This window comes from Oppia nitens, unplaced genomic scaffold (assembly GCF_028296485.1).
Source record: "Oppia nitens isolate AA-2021 unplaced genomic scaffold, nextdenovo-longstitch-racon4-pilon3 scaffold4_pilon_pilon_pilon, whole genome shotgun sequence".
Lineage (NCBI taxonomy): Eukaryota > Metazoa > Arthropoda > Arachnida > Sarcoptiformes > Oppiidae > Oppia > Oppia nitens.
The window spans coordinates 8,242,599-8,268,507 of NW_026533232.1; the positions used below are offsets into that span (position 1 = coordinate 8,242,599).

At 23.2% G+C, this 25,909-nt stretch overlaps 3 protein-coding genes across 3 annotated transcripts in view; 1 reads left to right on the top strand and 2 right to left on the bottom strand.

Moving 5' to 3' along the window:
* Positions 1-25,909, top strand: part of LOC128959428 (myb-related protein B-like) — a 395,191-nt gene that overhangs the window by 11,232 nt on the left and 358,050 nt on the right. The window lies entirely within an intron of this gene.
* On the bottom strand, positions 65-4,000 carry LOC128959425 (uncharacterized). The gene is made up of 4 exons (XM_054305370.1): positions 3,413-4,000; positions 2,616-3,339; positions 1,689-1,826; positions 65-1,610 (listed from the first exon to the last, which is right to left on the bottom strand). The coding sequence occupies exons 1-4, from the start codon at positions 3,968-3,970 to the stop codon at positions 94-96; spliced, it is 2,937 nt and encodes a 978-aa protein (XP_054161345.1). The 5' UTR covers positions 3,971-4,000; the 3' UTR covers positions 65-93.
* On the bottom strand, positions 5,528-6,804 carry LOC128959443 (E3 ubiquitin-protein ligase NRDP1-like). The gene is made up of 2 exons (XM_054305396.1): positions 5,958-6,804; positions 5,528-5,882 (listed from the first exon to the last, which is right to left on the bottom strand). The coding sequence occupies exons 1-2, from the start codon at positions 6,456-6,458 to the stop codon at positions 5,841-5,843; spliced, it is 543 nt and encodes a 180-aa protein (XP_054161371.1). The 5' UTR covers positions 6,459-6,804; the 3' UTR covers positions 5,528-5,840.

Consider the following 25,909-nt stretch of genomic DNA (forward strand, 5'->3'; position numbering starts at 1 on the left):
AATTTTTTACTAAATTTATAAATATGTAAAAATAAAAAAAAATATAATTAATAAATACTATAAATCCGTTTCTATTAATCTATAAAAATGAATCTATAATTCAGATTTTGTTTTTAAGTCAATTGTTATTTGTTTATCACTGGTGTTGTCATATAATATCTTAATTCTATTATTTCTCACATAATTGACTGCAATTAAGACTAATCGTCTAAACTCGTTGGCGTCAAATCGGTAATTAGTAAACTTGGCGTCGGCTGAAAATTTCGGGTTTTCTGATTTGTAATCACTTTTTTCGGGATAAATCTTCGAACGATCAGTCCATGTCATGTAATGTGCGCCACGAAGTCGGGCCAAGTCTTTATAACAATGTTCGTCATCACAATTAAATAATTCAAAGAGTACGGACCAATCGGGTTGAAAGAGTACGTGTGTGAGTCCCGCGCCGTGCATTCCGATGAGGACATCACTGTTTGCGCTAATTTCTATTTGTTCACTGAATTGCATCCAATGATTAAAGTCGTATAACTTTATAGATACATCTTTTAAGTCACTTAATGAGTCAATCAATTCTTGTTCATTGAGTATTTGTCTGTATTTGGTTCGCCTCGATATCAGTGTAATTCTGACCAAATTATCGTTTTCGGGAACAACAACCTTAATGTTCAGTCTTTCGATTAGATGCCGATTAAAAGCCCGAAAAAGTCCACTCTTATGACAGCCGGGAATGAGTGGCATATTATAATAGATGCCATAAATCATTCGCGGAAGTAATGGCATCATTAAGTCCCTAAAACAAACTTTTTTACCTTTAAATTGTCCGATATATAGCACCGGATTTCGGGTAAAAGCCTGCCATACGATACCAAAGTTTGAACGATACGGATATGAATCCCATATAATAATATTATTATCCAATGAAAATGAGTTATTCATGTGAAGGCTTGCGTAAAGATTGATGAAATCACAGAAATGATGGTACATATTGACTGTTGCGTCCAATTTCATGATAAACGTTGGTTTGTCTATCCATATGTCGCACTTTAGGTCATCTCTTAAAATCTTATAGTTCTCGATCTCTGCAAACCACGACTGAAGCGGACTTTTATGATGACTTTCACTTCTAAGTTCTTCATCTTTAAGGTCACAATTCCAGCCACCGATATGATGGCCGCCAATCACATCCTCGCGATAGCGGACCGGCTCTTGAAGTTTGGTCAACATCTCAAAGTCGATCATAATATTTGTGGCCAAACAATATCTGGTATATTGTGTGCATTTTAACGATGAAACTAATGGTTTGTTATTTCTAGAAGAAATGCCAACCAATTGTTTCGGTTGACAAAAGTATTTAAGTTCTTGGAGTCGTTGGGCGACATAACCAAAATCTGCCGAAACGAAAAACATTTTCATCGCTTCCAACTGATTCGGAGCCCAACCGGCGCTATCATCGGGACATTCGGGCGTTGAGTACATGTGTTTTGACTGACAATCGCTTTCATAACCCCAACAATCGGTTCCCAATTCATTGTCCAAAACTGTCGAACAAATATTTTGCTTAAGACTGAGGTCGCGGTCGGCGTTGAGATCTGTTATGTTATTTGACTGCAGACCTGAATAATGAATTGCATAACAATTTATAATAATAATCTAATGGATGGCATAATCTCATCGATGGTCACTAATCTTACTTTCAATAGTCATCGACGCGAAGTTGCGATCGGCGCACAACTTCTTCACCGACTTATACTCTAATCGATTGTTTCGTAACCAATACTTGATGTGATCCGTCGGAAGTCGCGGTAATTGAAGACATGATATCCATATGACTGTCGATGATATCAATAATAATAATAATAATAAATGATTAGTGAATGTAATCAATAGATTCATGATTTTATTGTCACATTTGAATTGAGTGTCAATTTTATTGTTTTGTTTGTCAAACACTGTGACTATATATTGAGCAGCCATTGACAGCTGTCATTGGATTCATGTTTTTCTTTTAGAAAATCTATGGCAGCAACACATATGTTTCATAAATTTCATATATAATTATTAACTAAAAGTTATTAAAATTATCAAAACTTTTTTGATCATTAAGTGTTAGTAATTTTTTTTACTAAGTTTTTGACGAAATTAATATAAATTAATATAATTTTAAGTTTAATTTTAAAAAAAATACAAATAAACATTTAGTTTTATAATTTTTAGTATTGACGTAAAAAACAGAAAAAACAAAATTATTTTTTAATTTTATAATTATTATTTATTATATTTGCAAGTTATATTAAGTAAATAAACTATAAAACAAAATCAATTGTCAAATAAAAATTAAATATTTTAATTATATACTATACCAAATAGTTATTTATAGTACAGATAATCAATTAATATAATCAATTATACTACCTGTATATAGTTTTCCACATTATTAGTTGATCTAGATAATTGTGCATGCTAAATTTTAATATAAATTTTACCCTAAATTGCCACATTGTTGTAAACAATTGTTGTATTATTATTATTATTCGCAATCAATAAATATGTGCCACAAATTGCATAATACACCACAAATTGTTTAATATATAATATAATAGTATAAAAACAATTTTAACCTTTTTTAAATACAGCTAATTTGGATTCTTTATGCGACCATTTAGTATTAAATGAAAATTGTCTATTTGTCATATCTAAACAATAGTCAATCATTGATCCTAATTGTTTGATTGGTTTTTTAAGTTCAAAATATTTTAACATTTCATTTGAGTTCAATTGCATTGCATTTGTTATATTATGAACGTCTTTAAGGTGTTGTTGGGCTGACTTATTCAGACAAAATTCAGTAATCTTGTCATCAAATTGACAGTCAATACACTGATAAGGAAAGTATATCAAATGTTGGTGCAGATGATTGCGTTGGGACTGTTGGTAGTGATCATCAGTCGACTGTTTGTCTGTTTTGGACATCTTGTATGTCAACAACTTTTGTATTCTCTTTTGATGCACACCTTTAATACTACGACAGACCGGACAATATGAATGAACATTTGGTTCAATATATTCTCTCAATTGTCTGTCATCTGATTCTCCATATTGTTCGCACCATTTCTTTGCTGATTTAAATTCATCTAAATTTTGTAATTTATTGTTTTCCATGAGTTGACAGTCGTGTTTGCGATACTTTACTAATGAGTCAAACTTTTGTCGACAGTTACCACAAATCAAACCGACGTCCAAATGTGATATATAGTGTTGTTTAAGCGAATCTATTGTCTCGAAATTTTTCGGACATAATAGACAACTGATTTTACTGTCAACAGTCTTTGTTGATGTCTTTGGCTGTCATAAAAAAAGAAATAATTTTTGGTCAACATTTGGATATTTAAAAAATGTGAAATTATATGTCAATTACTTTAGTTGGCGTCCAATAAGAAATTTCTTTTGAATCATCTTTTTTGTCATCAATACTAACATCTTTGATTACATCTGATACATGACTAACACTATCGTCGTCGCTGATGACGACCATCGAAGTGTTTGTATTGGTGTTGGTGTCGGTGGTGTCCATAACTTCTATAACTTCATCTTCAATTTCTTTTGGTTCCGATTTGACCACAATTACAGATTGGTTGAGCTGATCAATGGGTCGATTAGCTGATCCAATAAATCGACTCTCTAAAAGTCGCATCCTTTGATCTAATGGCTTCGTCTTCTTCGGTGAATCCGATGTTCGCATTCTTTTAGCGCATAACCCCATCCTTCTCCTGGTCTTCATTGCCGTCGTCGACGACACCGACGAGTTGAGTCCACAATCATCTTCCTCTTCATCGCTGTCAGTGATGTGCACACTATTATCACTCTTGTGTTTTATCACCGATTTCGTTGTCATTGGACTTGTATTGTCTGTCGAATTGTTTGTTATACTTAAGTGTCTCTTCCACGCCATTATGTTCTTCATTTGTGACGACATTTCTTCGATGAAAATAAAACAATAATTTATTTGTTTATTACAATTAATTTTATTATTATTATTATAAATGAAATCAATTTATTAATTAAAAAACTAATTGTGATTTGACTTAACATTAGTTATTACTTTAATATAATTCAATTGATTTACTTTTTAACAACAATTATATACACAATAATAATAATAATAATAATAATAATAATATGTTTCGTCAATACTTAATCACAATTACATTATATAAATAATAATCTAATATTAATGTTAACATAAATGACGTCATCATTCAAAATACAGGTTAGTTTCGATATTATTATTAAGTTTGTAGTTAAATATGATTTTTAGTTTATCTATTAATACAATTGATTATCAATTATTTTTTTCCAACAATTATTTAATGTTATGCTTAGATTAGTTATAAGTTTTTGTTTTGATTGTTTGCATTAATTTATGTTATTTTAATTGAATGCACTTTAAAATTGTTTTTTTGCTGTAAAATGTTGTACTGTATAATATTTAACATTTATAATTACCATGGTAATAATATATACAGTATAATTATTTACTATTTATATTTGTTGCATGATGAAAAAATAAAGTTTTACTTAAATTATATGTATTATGAATAATTGAATTATTTATCATAAATTACTATTATATCTGTAAAAATATACATTTTTTACAATTGATTACATTATTGTTATTATAATATCTATTATATTAATTAAAAAAAAAACTTATTATTACATTTTGAAAAATCTTCTAATCTATTCGGATATATTTAATATATTATCTAGATTTTAGAAAATATAAAAAAATTATAAATAAAATAAATGTTAATTTAATTGCAACACTGCTTTGTATGACTTGAAATAATGAACAATAAAATAATTTTAATATAATATTTGTTATGTACAATAATTATGGTAAACAATTATAGACATAAATGTATTATTTCTATATTTCAATCAACAATAATATTTATTATAATTATAATTTATTAAATCTATAATTATTTCAATTCTAACTTTAATATATTTTTGAATTATTTTTTTAAAAAATGTAATATTGTCTAATATAATAGTATACTAAATATTAATTTACAATATTTTAACTAATATCATATTTCAAATTATTTAAAACATTATTTTCATAACAATTTATTATTAAAAAATATTATTTGTTTATTAATAATACTATCTTTTATTTTAAATAATATTTATCTATCTCACAATATTTAATAAATAATACTATCATAAAAGATTTAATATATGAACCAAATTTTAATAATTATATAAAATTAATTATAATTATTAAATATTTTATTTGATAAAACATCAGACAATATTTATTTTACTATAAAAATTAATACAAAAATATTATAATTTATGTCATTAAAAAATTGATTACAAAACAAAATTTTATTATGAAATAATTATTTTATTAACAAATATGTTTAACTTAGTTAGTAAATAATATTCAATTGAAAAATATTTTACAAATATATAATGTTTATAATATATAAATATGTAAAAATAATAAATGACTTATAATTGTTATACAATAAGTATATATAAAATAAATACATTAAATTAAATACATTAGTTATCGCAGTTTTTTTTGTATACATATATAAAAACAAGTCATTCACTTTCATGTATAATATTTACTTATTGAAAGCATATTAAACTTTTCATTGCAATTATCAATGAATCAATAGATCATTAGTTTTTTTTAATAAAAAAAATTATAAATAAATATAAAATAGACTTATTTTGGTCGGCAATAGTTTCAATAAATGTTGACTTTAGTTATGATGAGATTATTTTAGTGTATATGAAATATACATAAAATTTTTATGTCAAACACCAAATTACATACACCAGAGAGGGTCATCCCAGCAGTGCCTTTCGTCCTATAAATCAAATTAAAAAAAAAATATTTATTAAGACTTTATTTTATAATTAAATAATAGATTTCCTGGACTTACTTCAAACATCTGCTCTTTATATGTCTGCAGTTTGGACTGTAATTTGAGATTTTCTCTGCGATACCTTTCCTTTTCGGTGATCAATAGCTCAATACAGTTGTGTTTATTGATATCACCCATTGTTAGACCACAAGTACCGCACTTTCTTTCCGGATCATAGATACAGTTATTCATGTGTTGGGACAAGTCTTTCAGTGGCATCGTATGATCGCAACCGTATGGCTCGTACTCGCAATGAATGACGAGATCCTGCATCTGATCGGCCACAGTGTCCGACCTTTTCAGATCCGATATATGCATTAGACTTCGGTCGTAGGGACAGGTAGTACTACAGGACAACCATTCGCGGATACAGTCGTAACAGTAAAGTTGTTTACAACATTTGGCTGCAAATGGATTGTTAAGTATTCCCAGACATACACCGCACATGAAGTCATCTTTTTGGACATCAGTTATATTAACGAAACGTTTGCTATCAAATCCCGGCATTATTCCCGGCATTTCAATTCAATTCAATTATTGGATTAAAAACTTTCTATTTATTATTTATTTAACAATAATATTAAAATTAATTTTCAATTTAACTCTTTTGTCGCAATTGTTGAGAAAAGTATTTTTCTTTGAATTTTGATTTGATATTATAAAGTCTTGTCTCACCTCTTGTTATATATAGAGAGAGCGATAGATATATTCAAAGCTCAGCCCATTTTTCTCGAAGCCTGTGCTCAGTCTAATGCAAACAACAATATCGGAAAGTTTTGTACATGTGATACAAGAGTGATCGCCTAATATAATACCAGTCTTTAGTGGCACTGTTCACTGTTTGGTAGTGTTGAGGAACTACAGATAAACCTGATTGTCGAGAGAAAGAGAGAGAGAGAGAGAGAGAGAGAGAGAGAGAGAGAGAGATCTGAGGGAAGACTCAAGGTTGGCTTATGTATGTATATTAAAACTATGAGATAATATGAGTAATACAAAAATATTTTTTATTTGGTAATAAATTGTTACTATTTTTAAATAATAATTATTACTATTAATATATAAATGTTTATTATTATTCATTTAATATTTCTAATGGAAAATTTTGACACGCGTTTAGACAGACTTATTAGGAAAACATTGCTTAGTATTTATAATGTTTTAGTATTACAGTATAAAGTGCTAAAATTGTTATTAAATTTTTTGTTTTTGTTGCATAACCCTGTATATCATGTATAGGTATGGTATATGTTTTTAGTAGATTAACACGTGTAGTACGAAAATTTTTTTCTTAAAATCAATTAAATGAAAAGATAGGATTGATTTTTTAAAACCTAAAATCAATGTAAACTCTCTGATCATCCCTTGAGTTTTTTTGTGTAAATTATTTTTTTTAAATATATATTTTTTGTGCAAAATGTTATGCTAACCTACTTGTACAGGTATTGTCGTTTATAATGGGTGCAAGTAATACATACATAAAAGTTGTATATATTTTAAAATATACATTATATATATATCCTGAGTTTATTACCATTTGGATACAGGATTTTTTTACATGAATTTAACGAGTGATGGAATTTTTCGCTGAAAACATGTTTTCTTTGGCAATGTTTTAATAATATATAATATATTTTATTTATTTATTTATTTTTTTGGATGATTCTGAAAATTTACTGACAAATAAAAATATTGTACTTAAAAGAGAAAATGGGTAATATTTTATTTGTCATCTATTTGTGAAATATTGTGAAACTAATAAACAGTATGTTTAGTATTAAATATATAAATCGGAAATAAAAAAAAAAATCTGATATTTATTTTGCACTCTAATAATTAATTTTTTGACTGTTAATTTAGTTAATGTTTAAATATTTTAATGAGTCTTCATATAAAACAAATTGTTGTTTAATATTTAGTACATAAGTTGTTATTTTAATTTCAAATTAAGACACGTTGTTATCAGTGTTTCCTATATTGATATTCTCGTATTAATATATTTTTTGAATATCAATATTTAAATATCAATGTTATTAAGCAATAAATGATATGTTAATCGCGGAATAATAATAATAATAAAACTCGTGTATATCGATAACAAGTTATTTTAAATTAATTTCGCAATTAATTTCTGTACAGTATAATAAATTTTATTTTTATTTTTTGCTTATTTATTTATTTTAATAACTTTTTTGTTCAATAATTATATTAACAATTTTTTTCTAAAATTATATATAACTATATATATATATATATATATGATTACATTGATTACTTCATTTTAAAAATAATTTTACTCTTATTTATTGTACAGTTATGTTTTGTAGATAAGCACGTGTAGTACATAAAAAAAAATTAAATAAAATAATTATGCATATACCAAAGTAAACCCGTAGAAATTATTAAGTTTATAACTCATGTTTTAGACAGTTTAATATTTTGTATATTTAATATTTTTAGTATATTTTAATAAAAATTTTAATTTATAATAGTACATCTAGTTTAGTTTAGTAATTAATTAATCTTATTTATTAATTATATAAGTTATTATAAAAGTTCAAACAATTATTAATGTAATCAAAATTTTATTTTAATAAATATTTTCTATAATATTGTGATTGTAAATTATTATTGAATTGTTTTGCTTAATTATACTACAGTAGACATATTAATTTTTTTTGTTCAAATAGTGAAAATAAAAATATTTTTCTAATTATGCTAAATCTAATAAATTTTAATATATTAATAACATTATATGTTATTTAATATTTTATATAATTTATTTTTAGTATCAATCTACTTTGAATAATTCAAGGATTAAATATTTTATAACAGCAAATATTATTATAAATTAGTTTTTGATGTTTTTTATGGTTAAATTGTCTATCAATTAGTGTGAATCTGAAGGCTAATACTTATCCCGGAGACAACAAAATTGATAATTTATTAAACAATGAAACATTTAATATTATAAATACTGTCTTTTATAACAATTTTTTAAAAGTAACAATCAATTTATAACTTTTGCACACTGTTTGCAAATTGTTTTTTTATTTTTATTTTATATGACCTTAAAAGATAGTGTTCGTTGATATTATTAATTTCTTGCCAAAAATTTGCATATTAAATGTTATTTATAATATTCAATATATGATATGATTATCATACTATGCATATAATGTTTGCAAATTTTCAAATATGTTATACTTTAAGTAGTTTTTAGTTATAAATCCAGGGTAAACTTCTTTTTTATTTAAAATTAAAAGTTATTAATAAATTATATTGATTATTTTATTTATTATTTAAAATATAATTGCATAATTTTTTAAATAACTGTTAGAATTTTTAAAAAAATTATTACAGCATTAATTTAATTTTAATTAAATATAAAAATTTTCTAATTAAAATTTGAAAAATGTTTTAAATACTTGGAAGCAAAAACTAAAAAATATTATTTTGTTTTTCGTTTATTTAAATGCATTGATAAGCATATTTATAATTAAAATATTATAAAATATAAACATTATTAAATTTAAGATAAGATTTTTGCGAAATAAGTATTTAACAATTAATAAAAATTACTTAATGCAAGTTTTTTAAAAATTAGTAAAATTTAAGTACAAATTTATAATATATAAGTACTGTAAATATTAAATATATAATAATTTATAAATCTGAATTATATATATTAAGTATTTAATTCTGAAATTCTGTAAAATGATTTTATTGACTGTTATTATATTTATCTCTATTGTATAAATATATTAAAACAAATTAAATCCGTAATTCAAATGTTTATTTTATTTTTATAATAATTTATAATGAAAAATAATGATAACAAAAATTAGCTATAAATTTTAGTATATATGTTTTAATATTATTTTATAATATAAGCTAATTTTCTATATACAATTATTTATGATAATATATTATTAATAACTATACATCTACAATAGATAAATATAAAAAAACATAGGATTTCAATAGAAAATAATCAATAGCAAACTTGAAAATAAACAAAAACAATTATAATAAATGAGACAATATAAATATATATAATTAATTAAATATAAAGATAATTTTCAATAAAATATTTACTAAAAACTAGCAAAATATTTATTTAAATATTTATTTATATGCATTTTATGAAATCATAAAAATAAAATATACTATAAATTATTGTGATAATATTTCTAATTATTATTTCTAAAATTAAGTTATTCATCACTTAAAATAGTTATTGGATTAAATAATCTTAAAAATAGTTAACAACACATATTTATTAGAATAGTTTTTTGCAATTAAATTATATATATTTTTAACTATTACAATAGCTTTATTTTTTAATAGCATCATAATTTAATATAATAATAACATTAAATATTTTTTAATTTCATAATACAAAAATATCTATTAATATATATCTATATATATATATATATATACTATAGAATATATAGTATAGATATACCATAATTTTTATTTATTTATTAATATATAAAAGTTATACTAAAAATAAAAATAAGCATTTGTAATACTGATTACTTTTATAATATAATTTTATATGTAATTTATATTATATTAGTACATGTATATTAATAACATTGCATTGAAATCATATAATTATCATTATTATTATCTTACCTAATATTATTAAAATTAAATATTGTATTGTCTCATGCAATACTGTCTATTATTTTTATTAACAGTTTTCTTATATTGAATTCTAATGTTATATATCACATAAATATATATATATATATTAAAAAAAATGTGAGAAAATAATTTAGTTTAATTAATTAATTTAAAATAGTGTATTTTTAATAGTGATTTTTTTGGTAGTTATTTTGAATAAATTTAATTAAGTATAATATAATTTGTAAAACTCGTTTGTATTGAATGCTGAAATATTTAATAATTTAAAAAAAATATTTTATTAATTTTTAAGATATAACAGTTTTGATTTCTTGATTATTTTCTTAATATTTATATTTATTTACATTTAGAAATATGTTATTTTGTAATTTTGAATCGTTTATCAAAACAAATCATTTAATACCTAACTATACAAATGCAAAATCAAAATCTTTATATATTTGTATATTTTGTTGGTTTTGTACATTTCGTTGGCTATTTGGGGCAATTAATACTAATACATATGTTTGGACACTAATTGGAGATCCGTTTTATTGTACGGGAGATAGGATTTTGTTTAATATGAATATGTTTATGATATCATTGTTTGGATCAGTTTTGAGAACTATACTGATTTTGGGTAACAATTTTAAAGTAATAATTATAAAAATAAATTAACTTAATTAAAAAAAATTTTAGGTAAATATAATAATAAATTAGATTTCATATTTAAATTAATATCATTGAAAAATGATGACATTGGCAATGGTCTGAATGTACATAATGTTAAACGGCTAGCATTTATATCAAAAATAATTAATTATATTGTGCTTAAACTAATCAATAAGGAGTGTCCCATTATATTTGCTTTGGTATATGGTTTGTATAGTTTAATAGCTTATATGAACAATGATTACAATTTTTCGGTAATTGTTTTAATCATATGGTTTATAATATTAACCGTATGGACCATACATATTATGTCAATAGTTGTATTTGTCTATGGATTCATATTTTTTGTCGTCTATTACATGAAATTAAGGTTTGAACAGTTAAACAGTTTGATGCTATGTATGAGTGACTTAAATGAGTTCCAGACTAGGATTATACGATCACATCACGACCTGACCCGTATGGTCACAGAGTATAACCATTTCTTGAAATATCTGATGGCAGCCATACATTATTTTGAGTCAAGTGTTGTAATCCTATTGTGTTATATCTATTTGTACGGCAATGGAGATCTGTATTTTCGGTGCGCACACCTAATTGTGGCCATACTGAGCACTTTTCTGCTATATCTGGTCACCCGTACCAGTGCCTCATTAACACGTGAAGCACACATATATTATGTCTATACAAACTCTTTGATAGCGAAAAATAAAATCTCCAGTATATTTAAATTTAAAGTATATAAGATTTATTTTTTATCTTTGAATAAACTAATTATTGATATTTTAATTTATAAAAATTTACAGGTATTGACATTTATTGAGCGTCTTTCGGGTCCCATAATTGGCATCTATTGTATCGATATGTTTGCGTTTACGAGTCGACACTTTTTTACTGTAAAATATATTAGTTAATTATTTGTGAATTGATTTTATACTTAAATTTAATGTTTTTAAAATTAATTCAAAATAATTTTTCATCCTATAGTTTGTAATCGATATGATAATCAAGTTTTTGATTGCTGTAAACTTATTTAATCAATATCTTGGATATAAATATTAGAAAATAATAAAATAATTATTATGAATATACTGTATTATTTAATTAAATAAACACATAATACAGTATCATAAAAAATCTATATTTATACATTAAAATAAAAAAATAACTGATAATGATATGATAATTATAATAATAGTGTATAATTATACAAACTATAAAAATACAACAATTATTGTAATATGGGATTATTTATATATTTTTAGCACAATATATGAAATATAAATTTAATAATAATATTAATAGTGTTTTTTACTTAATGGTATTGCACTACTTTAAAGTATATTATAGCAAACTTTGTCAATAAACAGTTTTCATTTTAACAATAATATTCATTTAATTGAAAAATAAATTTATTTTATTAATTTATGTAATATTTAATAATATCTTTTAAAATCATGATATACTACTAAACATTTCACTAAACATTATGTTATTTTGCAATTTTAAACAATTTATTGAAAAAAATCATTTGATACCAAATTACACAAAATTGAATTCATCGTCAAAATCGATATATATTTGTGTATTTTGTTGGTTAATAACATTTCGCTGGATATTTGCTGTTTGCAATCAAAACACATTTGTTTGGACACTAATCGGTGATCCCTTTTATATAACGGGTGATAGGATTTTGTTTAACACAGTGTTGGCTATCATATCAATTAATGGATCTTTGTTAAGGTTTTTACTAATATGGGGTAAATGTTATGAATAAAAAACTTAAATTATTTTTTAAAAATAAAATAATATAATTATTCTTATTTTTTTATATAGGATACAAAAATAATTTACTTAAGTTTTCAAATAATTTATTCAATTTAAGCGTTGACTCTAATGATCTACAATTAAATCAATACAATGTAAAAAAATTGAAACTAATGTCAAAAGTTATTAATACTATAGTATTGAAACTAATGAACATTGAATGTCCAATTTTATTTGCCTCAGTCTATGGTTTAAATTGTATTGTTGTATATCTAAAAAATGATTACAATTACTCGGCACCGGTACTTATTATATGGTTTATCATACTATTTGTTTGGTCAATACATATAACATCAATACTAGTGTTTGTCTATGGATTCATATTTTTTGCCGTCTATTATCTTAAATTACGATTTGTACAGTTGAAAAGCTATGTCAAACTAAACACAATTTTTGATACACATAATCAACAATTAATGATCAGGGATATTTATGGCAAACTGATCCATGCACATCATAGATTAGAACAATTGGTTGCAAACTATAATAATTTTTTTTAAATATTTGATGTTATCCTTACATTACATTACCACTGCTGACATTATAGTACTTTATTATGTATATATCTACGGCAATGGGAACCTGTATTTCCGATTAGCGAACCTTATTGTTGCCATATTTGGCACGTTTTTGGCTTATTTGGTCACCAAATCCAGTGCCTCGCTATCGCACGAAGCGCACCGACACTATGATTATGTCAACACATTGATGGCCGCAAACAAAGTGCCAAAATCGGTGAAATATAAAGTTTAGTATATCTTATAAAGTTTACTATTGTATAAATTTAATTAAATTATTATTTTTAAATAATCCAAACAGTTATTAATGTTTATCGAAAACCTAACCAATCCGATAATCGGTATATATTGTTTAGATATGTTTGCATTTACCAAGCTACATTTTTTCCAGGTAATTAAATGTTTTGTTGTTTTAAATACATTTTAAAATTATTTATAATATTATAATAAATAATGTTGACTAAAGTTTTTAATAGGAACAATAATCAAATTTATTATTACTGTCAATTTATTTCATGATTATTTGGGTTATTAATAATGGATAAATAGCATTATTTAACAAAAAAAAAATATTATGAAATATTAATAAATTATTTTATATTTAGTGCTATTATTAATATATAGTAAAATAAATAAAATGAATAATGTTATAATTAAATATTAGTTATCAGTGATAACTTATCACAAATAAAAACAACTAAAAAAACTCTATTTGTGTAATAATTAAAACATTAATATATTTAAAAATATAATCATACTCAATGTAATTTTGTATTTTACAATTTATATTTTTTAAAAAATAATAGATTTGTTATTTTAATCGCATGTTTAAAGCATTGCATGAATATTGCCCAATGAATGTGTGGGTGATTTTTAAACTCAACAAAATAAATTATATTAAATATAATATGTATTTTATTTATAAAAATAGTGAAATAAAACATTTTTACCATAAATTTAACATATTTTTAATAAAAAAAATTAACATCATATTTACAAAATTCATAAAATAATAAGAATAATAAATTTTTGTTTATATTTCTCTATGATTTATATTAATTACTTATCAATTATCAATAAGTTAATATAATAATTTATTTTTAAATTACTAAATTATTATTTTATTAACTTTTATAAATTTTTATAAACTTTAATAATTTATAAAAATAAGACTATTTGTTTAGAAATAATATGTATGAGTGATATATTGTTTAAGTATTTGACTAAATTAACATTATTTGATAAACAATTTTTATTAATAATATAAATTCAATAATATTTAACAATTATTATGTGCTTAAAACTAGTTGTATCTAAAATAAACAGATGTCAGTACAGACACTATAAACTGTAAAATATATTTTTTTGAACATTTAATTAGAGTTACATTTAATGTGAAAATTTATAAATCTATGTAAAAAAAATATATTAAACAATAAGTAAAATATTAATAACATTATTTAAATTTTAGTGTATTTATAAATAAATAGACAATTTTTCTTATATATTAATTACAATATGTTAATTTTGATTATAAAAATTGTAACTTAGTTTATAATAATGTATATAATTTTGGATTATAATTTTAAAAAATCATTTTTGCTTATATTATTATTAAATAAATAATTGGAGTAAATTTAAAAAGATTAAAAACAAATAATTATTATTTTACATCATATGTTGTAAGTTTTATTGACAAATATGCAGTTATTTATTTTAAAAAAATATTTACAATTTAAAACAATCATTAAAATTGGAAATGCTATTAATATAAGATTTATATTCATATGTAAATATTTATATTTAACTAAATATTGACAATTATTTTATTGTTAAACTTTAATTTGTGTAATTGTTAAATAATTTAAAATACAATATGATATTTTTTTAGACAATTAAGTTTTATATTTATTGAACAAATAAAAATATTAATTCAAATTTGATAAACATTCAATATTTATGTACAAATGTATTGATGTATTATAAATATAAACTTGATAATATTCGATAAAATATTTATTTAATTATTTATTTATAATTAAAAAATACATATATTTTTCGTCGAAATCTTGAAAATAATATAAACTTATAATACATAGCATTTATAGTAGTATAAATTATCTTGGTAATATTTCAAATTAATATAAAAAATAAGTTGCTAACTATTTAAAATGAGTATAACATAACCATCTGCTTAAATAATTTTGAAATAAAAAAAATAAGTTATCGGCTCATTTTATAAAAATATTTTTTTTTCATAATATATTTTCTAAAGTTAAATTAATTTTACTGTTTGTTAAAATACTATAATTATAATTTATAACAAATATAATCAACATTTTTACAAATTTTTGTAAATTATTGCATTATATTTAGTTAAAAATTCTTAATATTTTAATTAAATATTTTTCATTTTTTTAATTATTAATATCTATTAATAATGTATTAAAAATAAAGTATTAAATAATAGATAGTATTTGTCTAATAATTTTATATTATTTAAAAATAAATTTTAATTGATTATTATCTATTAATAAATATATAATAAAATTATATTAAGTTTGCAATTTTAATTGAGATCAAGCAAAAACTGATTCAAACTGGTTCAGAAATACATTATCTATATACTATAATATATATATATATAATATCAGTATAAATATTATAACAATTTCAAGGGTATATAAAATAAATTTATAATATATATAATACTGTAAACTAAACATATTTATATGAAATATGTGATATAAATACTGATTATGCATTTAAGTGAGCGTTTGTTCACATTTTTTTTAAACACAAAATATCGCTTATAAGACATTGACTGTTGTCTTGTCATATAATATAAGATGATATGAAAATGCTATCTATTTTTTGTGTTTGAATTGACTCTCAATAATGTTTATGTCTTATGTTTAAAACATTATGTATATAATAATAATATATACAATAGCATTGAACTCATACTTTCTTTTATTTGTAAAATAAACAAAATAAATATATTCAATATAAAACAAAATGACAATTTTCATTATATTTAATATCAACAAATATTATGTGACTTTAATACTTTAGTAGAATCGCTTAGAAAAATATTTATATATCAATGTTATGATCATTAAAATTTATATACAATATTATACTTATAGAAATTGAAAATTATTTAGATTTGAAAACATAGTTTTTAATCTTTAATATTTTAGTTTAACCATCACTTGCAATAATGTGCAATATTTTTATTAAAATAAGTCAAAATACGGGATATTAGTCGCCAGGAATTTTAACACCTGTTTAATAATTAATTTTCTGATGATATTACAAAAAAATCAAAGTTTTTCCCTTTTTTTCCCAAAGTTTATTATTATTATTATTATTATTATTATTATTATTATTATTATTATTATTATTATTATTATTATTATTATTATTATTATTATTATTATTATTATTATTATTATTATTATTATTATTATTATTATTATTATTATTATTATTATTATTATTATTATTATTATTATTATTATTATTATTATTATTATTATTATTATTATTATTATTATTATTATTATTATTATTATTATTATTATTATTATTATTATTATTATTATTATTATTATTATTATTATTATTATTATTATTATTATTATTATTATTATTATTATTATTATTATTATTATTATTATTATTATTATTATTATTATTATTATTATTATTATTATTATTATTATTATTATTATTATTATTATTATTATTATTATTATTATTATTATTATTATTATTATTATTATTATTATTATTATTATTATTATTATTATTATTATTATTATTATTATTATTATTATTATTATTATTATTATTATTATTATTATTATTATTATTATTATTATTATTATTATTATTATTATTGCATAATATTATCATAATATCTTATTACTTTTTTGTTGATTTAATAAATCTATTTAAAATTCAAAACTAACGCTTAATTTATAGTTATGTAAATCAAATAGTTTTTTTGTGGTCACATCAAACATAAGATTAAATTAAAAGTCAAGTTTAATCTGATTTTTTTTGCAAAGACCGGCTTATATATATAAATTATAGTCTGTTTGTTTGATTATTAGTATTTTTTATTACAATTAATAAACAATTTTATGTTATCTAAAATATTTATAACTCTTTTTTTGGTGTTCATTAATGAGAGAGAGAGAGAGAGAGAGAGAGAGAGAGAGAGATAGTTAAAGAAATGGATGAATATTTGTTTTATTATTATGATTATAATAAATCTTAATCAATTCAACAGCTTTATGTGGTACCGGAGCTAACTGTTGTATGAACTGCTGTTTTGTGTTTTTATGGTTCATTTTTTTCTGGTATTTCGCAATCAAAAGCCGGTTCCTCTTCTTTTCAAATGTCAATGGCTTTTTTGGGAGGAAAAGGGCTAATAAAGCGGTTCCCATAACAGAAATAATAATAAGAAGATATCATAAATGAAGTAAAAGTTGTGTTGTGTCCACCGTTTCGGGGATTAGTTGTTGTTTTAGTTGTTTTTTAGTTGTTGTTGCCGTCGTAGAAAAGTAGTATAAATAGGAGACACCGATCGTCGAAAAAGTATTCAGTTTTCATCTGAAGTTTTTCATTTGCTTAACAAACAGTTAAATCAAAACCCAATACTATTCAAAAATGAAAGTTTTGGTGAGTATTAACATTATTTGTTATATTTTTGAAAAATATATTTAATTTTTTTTTTAATTCACTGGTATATCAACAGTTGGCACTCGCATTGTTCGCCATTATTGGCCTTTCAATGGCTCAGATCTATTCAATTTACGATTCATACAATCTATACCCGGCTAATGGTTACGGCTATAATCAGCTGTACTCTGGTATTCAACAGTACGGTCGCGAGTATACTGTTCCCAGAAGTCCTGTTAACGGCTACTTTGTCCCAATGGTCTATAACTATGGCAGCGATATCCTGAAAAAGCGCTAAAACAGCTGCTGACTGGCCTAACCGTACGATCTCCCGAACCAATATTTATTTATTTTATTTATTTAAGTTATTTGAATTATATTTAATTTAATTTACTTACTCTTAAAAATTATTGTGACATTAATAATACAATATCATTTGTATAATTGTATGTTATTTATATATTAAGTAAGAGTTTGAATAAATTGAATGATATTTCATTGAAAATTATTTATTAAATTTTATTTCTAATATTATACTGGTGCTATCATTAATAATGATATATGTACTGTAATAGTACTGTACAATATTAAATAATAAAGTAATGTAATTTAATATAATAAAAATAAGTTAATATAAAAACAACTTACCGCAACAATATTTTATTTTATTTGTATATAATTATGATTTAAAAATAAAATATTTATGACAAAACATGTTTTCTTTTATAATTAGAAATTACTTTTATTACTTTAGAAATTATTTTTAACAAAATAAAAATAAATATTTGTATTGTAAAGTTTAAAATACGTTCAGTAATGAAGTTTAAGTTATATAAAATTACTTATAATAACGTAATACAGCTTATAATTTTATTTAAAACCATTTTGTAATACAAATTTTGCAGTACATGATTGAACTTAAAATTATATAAGTATACTTAAAAGATTTATAACAATGATTTATATGACATATTTAATTAACATAATCATGGTAAATTTAGCATTAATTGTAATTGTAAAATTAATTAAATTTTATAATTCCATTTAATAGTACCATTTATAACAATTATATATATTATATAATTTAAAGTATATATTAATATATTGACAGTATTTAATTGTATTGTTTAACTAATTTTTAGTAGATTATATAATATATTTACAATATCTTAATAATATCTTAGCGATAAAAATAAATTACATTATAATTTATTGGACATATTTAAACTTATAATTAAAAATTAGCTATTTTATCGACATAAATGTAGCAATATAAACTAAAAATATTATAATTATAAATAACTTTTTAAATTACATAACAAAAACTAGCTATAATAAGTAAAAATAATTAAATAAGTATCCTGTTTATAATATCAAATATAAGGTGAACAGTAATTATTATTATTTAAATTTTCCATAAACTGATAATATTGTTGTTCAGCGTTGAAAGCATTGGGTCGTACATCTAGATTAGCACCGGTAGCAAATAAAGTCAACTGTCTCAGTCCGTTTGGAGTTGAATTGTACTTTAAAGCTACCGGTGTTTGATGACAATTATGATTATTATAACTGTAGTGTTTAGTGTGAACTTCGGGCAAAAAGTAATGAAAAAATGTTGCAGACTTTGAGGCAAACTTTGGATAGTAATAGTTAAATGCCTGCTCTGGTAATGATTGGCGCAAATGTTGGACAATAGTGGGCACAGTTGGCCTCTTGTTATCCATAATGTCGAGTATTGGTTGAATGAGTTGGTCGTGAATATAACACATATCGCCAAAACCAAACTGAAATGTTTCCATAGCTCTAGTATTTTCATAATATGTTAGAAAGTCGTGTTCAATGTCAGCGCCGACCACTCTATCGGTTCGCCAGTCGTGTCGCAGACCCTGATTGTAACTCATGGGTAACAGATTCTGGTCTTCAGACAATTGCCATTTGAGTACAGCATAATCAGCTACATGTGCGTGAAATGGATAGAATATTGGACTATAAATCATATGAAAGAAATTACAATAAAGTTAAAACAATATAGAAATTAATAAAAACTATTTTTTATATTAAAAAAATATATTTACTCATTAGTAGCCCAAATATCACTCAGATCACCGGCATATCCTCCCATATGTAAGTGTATCTTAAAATGTGAGGTATATCCCCACAAAACAGTAAAGTTAGACCACGTAACCGATCGTTGAACTATCGATGTAACCCATTCGGGTGATTCCCAAGAGGGTATAGTCTTATCTGAGTTCCACTGTCGTCTCAAACAATGATTTACCGGATTGACAACCATTTGACCGGCAAATTGACCGTCGGGTACACAAAAATCGTTATGTTTAGTGCCAGCGGTTCCAAAATATTTCCAAATTATACTGTTTTCTGGTGCGGCAAAGTCAGTGATATATTCCTATATTATAGATATCAATATTATAGCTCTAAAAATTAATTATATAAAAAAAACTATTTTGGTTACAAACCCAATACGGTATTGTGACGGTTGGATTGATTTTTCTCAGCTCTTGTTCCAGTTTAAGGACATGCCATCGATGCCAGGGAAAGGCATCGCTAAACTTATGGAGTGTTGGCCAATAAGTGCCGTGAATTAATGTAAAATAATCCATTACACCATTTTTGTATAACTGTTTAAATGCATTAATCAGATGATGCCATTCACTTTTGGACAGACACTTGATATCCTTTCTCACATACAGTGATTTACACGGAGTTCTCAATGGATTGGTTTTGGAGAAGCGGTTCTGAAGATACCATTTGACTCTTTCCAAGTCTTCGACACTAAAATCTCGTGACTTAAGACAATGATCGTCATTACTACTGATTTTATCACTCAAATGGTTTATATCAATAAAATTATTATTTTTATTTGCAATAAGATTCAAAATATTTATTAAAAATATAACAATAAATAAATAAATTTTTGTCAATACTAACATATTTTTACAGAAATTTTTATTTTTACAGTATATTGAGTAACAAAATAAGCAAAAGATTTTAAAAATACAATAAACAATATGTTTTATACAAATAAAATTATGTTTAAAATCTAAGGTCAGTTATATTTATTTATTTAATTAGTAGTCAATTATAATTATTAATAAGACAGTGAACTAATATTCAAAATTGTTGTCCTTTATAATTTGAATATGACAAAATCAATTAATTTTTAAAAATATTTAGATAAATATACATATAATTTTTATTAAAATTGTTATTGAAACATTTTCAGCTATTACTTAACACAAAATAAATTGTAATTAAATACAATTTAACTTTTTAAAAAATAGTTTAAAATTAAAAAAAAATAATTATGAAAATAATTAATTTTATTATAAAAAATTATTTTTGATATACAGTAACACACGGTATATTAAATACCGTATATATATATACATAACAATTAATATGTCATATATAAAAAAAATGTCATTTTCATCATATTAAAATCTATACAGTATTAATTTAATATCTATAATAATAATGAAAATAAGCAAATATTCATTAATTCGTTGTCTATTTATTAATTATTAAAAAAATCATTTAATAAATTATAATTATGAGGTCAATATCATTGTTTTTAAAATTTATACAATTAGTTAAATTGTTATTAGTTAATTATATAACATGTATTAATTTTAAAAATAAATCATTTGTAACTAATTGCACTGAAAGTTTTAACAACTTTTTTTGTAATTGTTATCTAATGAATATTAGTAAAAATAAATTTTTATTTTGCTTTTAAAATTACAAATTATATCTATTTTTATTTTCACTATTTGTTTATACTATACAATCAATATATGATATTATTATACTGTAGACTATATTTGCTTAACTAACTAAACTTGTATTTCCTTAAAACCACCTAAATATCAATATTATTCAATCATTTACTTAATAAATTTATTATTGTATTTTTAAAAACCACACAAATAGTTTTATAATAAGTCATAATAAGACAATTCACAAAATACTAAATGTTTGTGACAAATCAACAAAAACTAATTATTATATTTATATCTTATTAGAGCCTTATTGTAAAGTATAATAATGTTAATTATACAGTATTTGTCATATAATTTGTTATACAGTTTATTACAGTATATTATTGTTTGAAAAAAATATTTTTAGACTTTTCTTGTAATAAAAGTAAAACTTATCATTCAATGAAAATTAAGAAATCTCATGATTTCCCGTATAATAACAAACATTACATAAAAATGCAAATAATATATATATATATATAAAGTATAAATCAACATAAAATTATTATTATATGCATTGAATTGTGGAGAAAATTTTTTTAATAATTTATTTATTTAAATTTCATTCATGCATTTATCAATAGTTATTTATTTTTATTTATAAAAAATATCAATAAATGTCATATTAAGACTAATTATATTATTTCATAAATCAAAATTAATTTCACTCAATTTTTTTATATATATATAATGAATAGATAATGAGTAATAAATATCAAATTAATTGCTTTTTCTTTTAATATAATAATTTTAAACATATGGCGAACAGTATTCAAATTGATTCATATCACCGATGAAGTCATAGTATGCCTGTTCCGCGTTCAGGGCGTCAGGTGTTACGTCTATACCGGCGGTTGTTCTCAAGTTTTTCAATAGACGTCTACCATTAGGTGTCGAATTATATCTCAATGCAATCGGCATTTCATCGCAAAAATGGTGACTGTGGTGACCATAGCTACTGACTTCCGGCAGGAAATAGTCAAAGAAAGTAGCCGTTTGTGTGGCAAACTTAGGGAAATAGTATTGAAACGCCTCTTTTGGCATTGAGTTTTGCAATTTTCGGGCAACACTCGGCATTTTAGGCCGTTTGTTGGCTATTGTGTCGAGTATCGGTTGGACGAGTTGGTCGTGAATGTAACATAATTGGCCGAAACCTACCTGAAAAACCTCTTTGACTCTGGCGTTTTCATAATAAGTCAAAGTGTCGTATTCAATGTTAGCACTGCTTATAGTGTCGGTATACCAGTCGTGTTTCATACCCTGACTGTAACTCGCGGGTACCAGGTTTTGATCACTGGCCAGTTGCCACTTAAGTATGGCATAGTCGGCAACGTGAGCGTGAAATGGATAAAATATAGCACTGGAAATACAAATATTGAAATGTTTGTAAGCTTCTGGATGGTGAAAGTTCATTAAAAAAATTATAACCACTTACTCATTGGTCGCGTAATCGTCACTCATTTCTCCCTCATAACCACCGACGTGTAAATGTGTCTTAAAGTGGGCGCCGTATCCCAACAGACCGGCAAACTGTGCCCAAGTGGTGCCCGTCTGAGTAAGCGATGTAACCCATTCGGGAGATCCATCCCAGACGGGCATTGTTTTATTGCTGTTCCACTGTCGCCGTACACAATGAGGTGTCGGGTGTTGTACCCGTTGATTAGGTAGCGCACCGTCTGTTACACAAAAACCGTTGTGTCGATTGCCAGCCGTTCCGAAGTATTTCCAAATACTGCTCTTCTCTGGTGCGGCAAAATCGGTCAGATATTCCTATAGTTTTTTTTAAGATTCATTTTAAACATTAGAAAATAAAAACATTAATTTTTCTAATCACTGGCACTCACCCAATATGGCAGTGAGATCTTCGGATTGACTTTTCTTAACTCTTTTTCCAGTTGAAGTATATGCCACCGATGCCAGGGAACAGCCTGACTAAACTTGTGAATCGATGGCCAATAGGTTCCGTGAATCAGCGAAAAGTGATCCATCACTCCATTGTCGTACAGATGTTTAAATCCAGTCATCAAGTCATGCCATTCCCGTTTGGACAGACACTTGAGCTCCTTTCTCACACGCAATGCCTTACAGGGAGGTCTAAGTGGTTGGGTTTTGGCAAAGCGTCTCTGTATATATTTCCTCACTTTATCTAACTCTTGAGCACTAAATTGTCGTGAGTGGGCACAGTGTCCACCATCACCACTACCACTACTACTACCATCATCATCAGATGGTCCATTAAAACCAAAATCACTGCCAACATCATTGAAATATTGATAATTTCTTTGGCTTATAGTAACTAATATATTGACATAAAATATAATAAAAAATACTACTAAAAACTTTTGAAACTTTTGAAACATTTCTATAGTAGTAAAAACATTTATTGACTGAATAATATAGTGATTATTGAAAAACAATAGGCAATGACAGCTAACAACACATTTATTGACTAAAAAAACTGAGATTTCAACTAAAATCAATTTTTTCAAAATATTTCACTCATTTAATAGTTGATTAAAAATTTAATCGATGAAACAATTTAAGGCCACAATTTGAGGTTCAAATTATTGTCAATCAGAAAAAAGCTTTCAATAGTTGTGACATAAACTTAGTTAATGACTACTAATTAACAGTAAAATGATTTCTAACTTAAATTATATTTATATATTGTTTATTATAACACAGTAGTTGTCAAAAACATGTTATTATTAAAGTGTGTTCACACAAATTTTGCTACTTTTGTTTGACTTTTTTTTGTTGTTGAAAAAAAAGTTGCGATACTTAGATAATAAACATGATTTTGTTTTATTTTTCAATGAAAGCAAAACAATTAAGTTAATGTTATGCTATTGTTATTATTATCTTTTTTTTAATACAGTATTACTCACAAAAACACTTTTTCTGTGTATTGCACTCATATTACGGTAGATTTTGGGGGAAATACAGTGTTACGATATTATTAATTAACTGTATATTCATAGGGTTGTATGTATGTAAAAAAACAGGTATGGCTATGATTTTATTTTTGTAGAGCAAATGAAATTGAGGAAATGCCTAATTGTTTATGTAACTCATACAATGCAATCAATATTTATATAAATATATATATATATATAAGTTACTATATTAACAGATATTTTCAGTAATATGATATTTTATTTGAATATATAAATATTATTAGTATTATTGTACGATTCAAACATTGATAATAATTAATTTGTTTGACCGATTGTTAATTATAAACAATTTACATAAATAGATTTAATTTTTCTAAATATTTTTTGTGCATATTTTTGAAAGTTAACTTTCATTGTAAAATTTTGTAACAATTTAATTAAATTAATTCAAGAAAATTAAGTAAATTAAAATATTATTAAAATTATAATATCAATGGAGTTTTAGTACTTTATCTATTTTTTATATAATGAACTTTAAAAAAAAATTATTTCATTTTATAAAATTAAGAATTATTTACTACTATTAAAACTTTTAATAATCATGTCATATGAAAATTGACTAAATTAACAAAATTAATTTCAACAAACTAATCATAGAATTATAAACAAATAAACTATTCATTAAAAAAATATAAAATTAGTATTAATGTAGAAAAATAATCAAGACCAATTTGATTTTTTCTTAAAAAAAAGTTCCAAACTTTTAAACTATCTGACATATAATATTAAATTATATAGATTAATATAATTATGAAAGTGCAATGTTATTAAATTTGATTCAAAATTATTATAGTATATTATAGTTGACGACTACATTATTGTATTAATTTATAATTATTTTTATAGATGACTAGTTTTAAAATCCCCTGAATAATTTGGCAATAAAATGCTAA

Excerpts from the sequence above, each read along its gene's own strand:
- LOC128959425 (XM_054305370.1), bottom strand. The coding sequence starts at position 3,970 with ATGTCGTCACAAATGAAGAACATAATGGCGTGGAAGAGACACTTAAGT. Across the intron at positions 1,827-2,615 it reads ATTAGCTGTATTTAAAAAAG|TCATATGGATATCATGTCTT; the intron begins GTTAAAATTGTT and ends TATCATCGACAG. Across the intron at positions 1,611-1,688 it reads CGCGTCGATGACTATTGAAA|GTCTGCAGTCAAATAACATA; the intron begins GTAAGATTAGTG and ends TTCATTATTCAG.
- LOC128959443 (XM_054305396.1), bottom strand. The coding sequence starts at position 6,458 with ATGCCGGGAATAATGCCGGGATTTGATAGCAAACGTTTCGTTAATATA. Across the intron at positions 5,883-5,957 it reads ATAAAGAGCAGATGTTTGAA|GACGAAAGGCACTGCTGGGA; the intron begins GTAAGTCCAGGA and ends TTTGATTTATAG.